Source organism: Eptesicus fuscus, chromosome 2 (assembly GCF_027574615.1).
Source record: "Eptesicus fuscus isolate TK198812 chromosome 2, DD_ASM_mEF_20220401, whole genome shotgun sequence".
Lineage (NCBI taxonomy): Eukaryota > Metazoa > Chordata > Mammalia > Chiroptera > Vespertilionidae > Eptesicus > Eptesicus fuscus.
This window is the reverse complement of record NC_072474.1, coordinates 91,725,475-91,732,690: the sequence shown is the minus strand read 5'-3', so window position 1 is coordinate 91,732,690 and position 7,216 is coordinate 91,725,475. Positions and strand designations below refer to the sequence as shown.

Here is a 7,216-nt window from a genome sequence, read left to right as displayed (position 1 = left end):
GAATTATTTCCAGGTCAAGGCCAGGAAAAGAGAGTTTAAGTATCCTCATCCAGTTTGTTCGCATCTCAAAGGGTTTCTGGGGCCTTCACTGGGGTTTCTTTGGCTACTTGTTTTCCCTCTTTTTTCTCTACCTTCCTCCTTTCTCTCTACTTCTTATTTTCTTTCTCTCTCCTGGTCTTGCCTTCTCCAGAATGCCTGTCCCACAGCCAGCCCATCAGCTCTCAGAGGCTTACTTGGTGGCCCCTAATGCATAAGGTTCATTCTTCTCTAGCCAAGCCCCATGGCTAGGTTACCTGGGCTTTGAATTCTCTTTTCATCAATACCTAGTAAATTCTTGCTTTTTTTTTTTCTCCCAGACTTTTCTAAGTTATTTCCAACGAAAGCCTAGGGTCTATGGAATCTGTGACTGCTGGCATCTTAGACCAGCACAATTGATGCCACTGTTTATAGAATGTTGTTGGGGGCGGGGGAGGTTCTGAGAGGCATTTCGAGACAGATTTTTAAATATATATATAATTGATTTCAGAGAGAAAGGGAGAGGGAGAGAGACAGAAACATCAATGATGAGAGAGAATCATTGATTAGCTGCCTCCTGCACACCCCACATTTGGGATTGAGCCTGCAACCCAGGCATGTGGCCTGACCTGGAATCGAACCGTGAGCTCCTGGTTCATAGGTAGATGCTCAACCACTGAGCCACTTTGGCTGGGCCAGATCTTGTTTTAAAGACTACTTAAAAGTTCTTTAGAAAAATCAGTCAAAGATAGATCCAAAGGTTTGAAATTTTTGAATGAAGCCTTCATGATCTACTGCAAGCCATATTTGGATGCTTAAAGTGAGAAGCCCTGTTAAATTCAAGCCATGTCAGCTGCTAATCCTCAGACCAGAGGAGGCAGCGTGTGGCTTCCCCTCAGAGTCAGATGAGGGAACTGACTTACCTACTTACAAGGCCCAAGCACAGGGGTACCAAGTTAAGTACCTGAAGTTCAAATAGGCTTCTACTGAAGAAGGTGGCCCTGCCAAACAGTCCAAGCTGGAGATGGAATCTCATCTTGGAGCTGTGCTGATGACCGCTCCTTCCAAAAGGGGGTCATTGAAACTGTCAGAGGCTCCTTCACACACCCCCATCCACACACCCCTGTTCCCAATGTAGTCCCAATTCTGGAACCTTCCTATTTGGGTTTCTTAGAGTACAGTTCAGTGGTTCTAATATCCTCTATAGAGCTTGTTAAAACAGATTACTGGGCCCCCGTCCCAGAGTTCATGATTCTGTAGGTCTAGAATAAGGGCTAAGAATTCCTATTTCTAACAAGTTCCCATGTGAGCTGCTGACCACGCTTTCAGAACCACTCATGCAGTTAATATACAGGCTCTGGAATCAGATTTCCTGGGTTCAAAGGGCTCTTAAACAAGTTAACCTCTCTGTTGCCTCAGCTTCCTCATCTGTATAAAAAGAACATGGGGATTGGAATTGCCCTGCTTCATGATGTTGTTTTGAGAAGCAGCTGGGATAATGCATGGAAAGCACAATTTGGTACATGCCAGGACTCGATAATTTCAGTTGTTGTCAATATTATTTCTCACAACACATCAATGTTACTCTCCACCCGGTGCCTTCCTGATCCATCTGTCCATGCAAAGACCCTCAGGTGTCACAGGGTGCTGCAGGCAGTCTTTGGGCTTAAGGAGGCTGGACCATGGGGGCTTAGAGGTCCTGAAGGCACTTTAGCTGAGAATCCACAGTTGAGTCCTTCTCAAAATCAGGTGTTCAGTTCCTGTCTTTGCTGCCAGGAATCCATCGGGCCTCAGCCTGGGCACTCATCTGAACATTTCTATCAACACCCTGGTGTTCTCTTTTGCTCCCTGACTCAAAACAGACAGGCACAACCGGAAGAATCCTACCTGTTCTTCCAAGCACTCAATTGTATCCTGGCTGAATTTGGCTGCATGAATTTCCACTCCCCAACCAACCTAGGTTTCCAGAGCCACTGTGGCTTCTAGAGATTTTATGTAATTTCCTCTGTTCTCCCTTATCATTTTAAAAATTAAATTAAAAAAAACTAATTGAGGAAAATTCAGAGGAGTTCCATCGCTAGACTTGCTTTTTGTTTTTATTATCAACAATCAAGTTAATGGTACACTCTTGGAAAACTATATGCACATGTAGAAATATTTCCCTTTTAAATAGAAGCATTCATTATAACACATATAAATAAATTTGAAAATCTGAAACATAACTTATGACGCTTATGTTCACAAACAAGGTCCAACAAGAAGAAAAAAATCAGACAGACATGCACCTGATAACAAAAATATATACCATTGTCTGAACCGTGGTCTCTAAATACAAAGGAATTGAACCCGTGAGAACCTTAGTACTCTGTAAAGACACGCCATAGAGACTACAAGAAGAGGAAAAACATTATACGGTCACGTAGAGGAGACGGTCTGTACTGATATTAACACGATACAATTGAGTCACAGAACACAGTTGTAGAAAGACACCCAAAAAGTTAAAGCCTCAACATTCAACTAATATCTATAGTTTGTGCCTTTTAAAATAAAATAAAATAAACAAAAAAAAAAAACCTCAACAGAGATGTCTAAACTGCGAGAAGAATGGAATCATCAATATACAGTTCATCCACCATACAGGATGTGAGTCCATTTCGGATCAAACAGAAGTGCAAACCAAGACACTTCTGCAAACTAGTGTGCGCGCCTTTCCCTCGCTCGGTAGATTTCTCTGTAGCCGGTTGCACGGACTGCAGTTGACTCCAACCCAAAGCAGTGCCGAAAAGTCCAGTAAAAGCTGGTGGAAGAAGGAAATGCCGGTGGGGGTGGCAGGAGAGAGAAAAACAGGGAAGCGTTTTCTGAACTATGAGACACAGTTTGCAGTTTGCAGATGAAAGGCATCTCACGTCTAGGGCATCTTTCGGGGGGCCGAGTGGCTGCAAAGATTCGGGGTTTGGGAGCTGCAACTGCGCGGGGCTCGGAAGCGCTAACGGCGGGATGGTCTTCGGCCAGGTGGGACAGGCAGGCGGGCGCCAGGACAGTCTGCAGGAGTCTTCGCCACAGCGGCCGGGCCGAACCCCAGGACCGGAGGGGAAGCGGGACTGGAAGGCCCCCCAGTCTCCCCTAAGGAGGAGCCCCCGTGGGAGTCTGTGCCGTCAGGAGGGAGCCCATTTAGGGTTCACGAGACAGAGCCTTCAGACAGTGCTTGCTGCAGCCTCCCTTCTCTCCCCCCCCCCCTTTATTTGTTTCCCCTTCGATTTTAAAATCTTTTTTAAAAAAAAAAACGATTGCTGCCTTCCTAATTTTTTTTTAATTTGGGGGGTTTTTTTGTTTTGTTTATTTTTCTCTTTTTCTAAGCAAGTCACTGCGTTGGTTATGCCCCCCCATCCATCTCTTTCTGTCACCTGCTCGGGCCACAGATACACATTCCCAGAGACAGACACACATGACACGCAGACACAGCCCCCTGAGAGTGCCCCCCGAGTCCAGGCCGCAGCGCTCCCACCTCCCAGTCCACAGGCGGAGCCCTGGCCCGTCTGCGCGGCCCCGGGGCAGGTGCGAAGCCAGGAAGTGTTTTGCTTTTTGTTTTGTTTTGTTTTTTGTTTTGTTGGGGGTTCAGGATTGGGGTGAGAGTGGGGTTGCAATGGGGGCGACGCCGTTTTCTCTTTATTCTTATCGCGATTGCTTTAGGCTTTCCATGAAAAAGCCCGGGCAGCAGCGACGACAATAGCCTTGGGCCTACCCGCTCGCCCACTCGCCCGCCCGGCCCCGGCACGCCCGCCGCCGCCGCCGCCGCCGCCGCATCCCAGATCAGAACATACTGCTCTTCACCAAGGCGGCTTTGGCACCGTTGGGTCTTTGGAGCGAAGATAGGACGCTGGCGAAGGGCCCCCCGAGGGAATCCGGGATGGAGGTGATGGGGCCGGGGCCGGGAGCCCAGCCTTGTCCAGGGCCCCCGGCCGCTGCCAGGCCTCCGGCCGCCGCCGCCGCCGCCGCCGCAGCCGCTGCCGCTGCCGCCGCCGCCGCCGCCGCCGCGCCGCCCTTGCCGGGTTCGCCTCCCGGGCCCCCGGGCCCCCCCGCCCCCGGGCCGCCTGCCGGGCTGGGCCCGCCGCCGCCGCCGCCACTCGCCCCGCAGCTGGGAGTGGGGTTGGGGTTGGGGCCCGGGCCCCCAGTGCTGTCCGGGTCGGTGCTTTTGGCCTCCTTGCTCTCGTCGTCCCGGGCAGAGTCAGACTTCTTTCCCGAGGAGCCGTTCTTGGCCGCGGCCGCCGCGGCCGCTGCGGCGCGCTCCTGCTTGCGGAACTTGGCGCGGCGGTTCTGGAACCACACCTGGCCCAGGAGGAGAGGGGAAGCGGAGGAGCAGGGGGAGAGAGAACCCGACGGGAAAGAAAAGCGCGAGTTAGGAGGGTGCACGGTTCATTTTAGTTTGTTTTCAACTCCACGCGCCGCGGGTACCCCCATGCGCGCCCAGTCCACCGCGTCTGCTCCCACCCCCTCGTGGCTGGTGCATCTTCCGAGACATTTTCTCAGGGAGGGTGCCTTGAACACACCAAGGAAATGGCGTCTTACAGAAGATGTAAAAAGGCGGCGGGACCCAGAAAGGCCTTAAAAATAAAAGCCCTTAGTTTGTCGGATCTTTGTTCAGTCTGTTTCTTGAGTTACTCCACACTCGCCATCGGCCCTAGGCCTCAAGTCTAAGTTAAATAAACCCTAACTGGTGGAAGGAGAAGAGGTCTCTGGGTTGGGTGCTCGCTTTGCATCCTGACCTTTATGCCTCGAGAAGCGCGGACAGGTGCGCACTGCCCCTCCTCCCCTGGCGGGCTCCCCTGGAGAGAGCCCTGTCCCTAAAAGGTCAGAGTCAGCCTTGGTTCTTGACCTTCACGGGGTCGAAGCCCCTTTGCGAACTTGATGCAAATCATAGTTCCCTGGAAAAATGCACCTATACGCGCGACAGCTCCAAGTTAAAAGCGCGTGAATGAGGAGGCATTTCGCAAACACATATATTTATAATATGCGGGCAGAGTGTGCACTCTCCCCAGAGGGCGCTTGCCGGGTGCCTCCGCAGCGCCGGCTGGGGTGGGAAACACTTTGCAACAGTGAGTATATGTGTAGCCTAGAGCGTGCGCCCAGGCCCTTCCCCGCGCACAGCCCTCCACACCTGGCCCCTCTGTTCAGCCCTGAGCCGCGGGGCCCTCGAGAGAGAGAGCGAGGCCCTGGGGTTCTGAACCTTCGGTAGCACCACCCGCTCCCTCGCCCACAGCAACCCCCGGACGTCCCAGCCGGGTCATTTCCTGGGAGCGCCGTACCTGGACGCGCGCCTCAGTGAGGTCGATCTTCAGGGCCAGCTCCTCCCGGGTGTAGATGTCAGGGTAGTGCGTCTCCGCGAAGACCCTCTCCAGCTCTTTGAGCTGCGCGCTCGTGAACGTGGTGCGAATGCGCCTCTGCTTGCGCTTCTCGTTGAGGCCGCCGTGGTCGGTGAAGAGTTTGTAAGGAACTGGAGACAAGAAAGAGGACAGAGTGTGAGCAAGACGGGCTGGGGCGCGCGGGGGGCCGTGGAGCCGGAATGTGGGGACTTCGAGGACAGGTGTCACCGGAGCCGCCACCGACAAACGGAGCGGGAGAGTGGCCGAGACGAGCTGCCGATAAAGATTGGTTACACACAGAGACTGGCGCAAACTTCGGGGTTTGGCGAGGTCCCTCCTGGCACAAGCGCCTCTGGGTGGGTTAACGTACACCATCAGAGACCCCTGAGAGCCAGGGCGGGAGAATGCTTTGGTGAGGGGAAGAAACAAGAGAAGAAGGGAAAAAAAAAAAGTCCGAAAACATCAGTCGGAATATCAAGGAGCCAGGGAATAAGTTACCAAACACTCCCACTGTTGGAACTTTTCAATTCTCAGGAGTTGACCCAGCCCAAAAAGTTGGGGGGAGAGTGCTGCAAAATAACAATAATAAATTTAAAAAAGTAATCCTCAAAATGACCAGCCAAAGAGGTGTGAGCCCGCTGCCGGTTTCTTTAAAAAGGAGACACTGCCAGTAATGAGCTTTACTCTTTGTTATTTAATTATTTTCTAAGCTTTACGTCTCATCGCAAAGTAAATAAATTATGCCTATCATTTTGGCAGCTTAAGATAATTTTGTTGGCGGTTCGGGTGTGACTAGGATAGTGTAACCCTGTAAGTGAATTACCCCTCCCTGCAATCGCTTCTAACGTGATAAATTCTTTCATTTGTGTAAGCAAATTTCGTTTGGTAAATACTAAACACATTTCCATTTTCAAATGCAATCAAGGCTTCCTATATACGAGCGGAAAGGCAGCTTCCTCCGCCGAGAAAGCCGGCGGTCCTTACCTGCGGCGTACGGACTGCTCTGGTGGTCCCTGAGGGTGCCGAGGCTGCAGGATCCCGGCGTGAGGGACGGGCAGCCGGACGTGGCCCCAAAAGTGGTCCTGATCGGGTTATACTGGAAGCCACTGGCCTGGCTGCAGGAACTGAAGTCTGCATAGGCTGAAGCCAGGCTGGAGGTGTCCATGCCAGCCATACAGGACTCGTAGGCAGAGGAATTGAGGTAAGAATATTCCATTTTATACATTGAAAAGGCTCTGGATGGCTCAGCCAAGTGGAAAAATGAAATAAAAGATGGGTATGGAGAAGGTGGCTGGAGTGGGGAGATGTGCACAGCTCAACGCCTGCCTCCAAACTGGCCTCCTTACTACCAGCAGAGCCTAGTTTTATGAAAAAGCCTCCTGTGAGATGCCTTGTCTGAGGTCTCTAGAGCATATAGTCCTCATAATAAACTTGGCTCTTTCCACTTGGACAATAGCAAAGCGGTTGGTCTTATTGCTGGCGCTTTTTACATGACAATAACTCATCCGTCTATTGGGCTGGCACTGGGGAACTGAGCTGTCCAACCTCCCTATCATTGATTCCTGCATCTCTAATTAGAATTTAATACCACACCATTACGCACTGAGCCCCTGATCCTCCCTTCTAACCAGCTCCCTGCCCTTTAATTCAATCACACTACTTGGAAATAATGAAAGTTGGGTGACGATTCTCCCTGATCCAATTTCCCCGAGCTTTTAAGCCTTTTTAACTGATCATATACCTTAGGCATAAATGGAGATGGTGTGTGTGTGTGTTTTCCCCCTTCTTCGTCCTCTTTTTCCCCCCCTTCAGTTAGGAAGAAGAAACCTTGATGTCATAGA

At 51.2% G+C, this 7,216-nt stretch overlaps 1 protein-coding gene across 1 annotated transcript; it reads right to left on the bottom strand.

Annotated features, from left to right (window-relative positions):
- Positions 1 to 3,825: 3,825 nt before the first annotated feature.
- PHOX2B (paired like homeobox 2B) lies at positions 3,826 to 6,600 on the bottom strand. Its single transcript, XM_054723844.1, has 3 exons — positions 6,360 to 6,600; positions 5,319 to 5,506; positions 3,826 to 4,341 (listed from the first exon to the last, which is right to left on the bottom strand). The coding sequence occupies exons 1-3, from the start codon at positions 6,598 to 6,600 to the stop codon at positions 3,826 to 3,828; spliced, it is 945 nt and encodes a 314-aa protein (XP_054579819.1).
- Between the last annotated feature and the right edge of the window lie 616 nt (positions 6,601 to 7,216).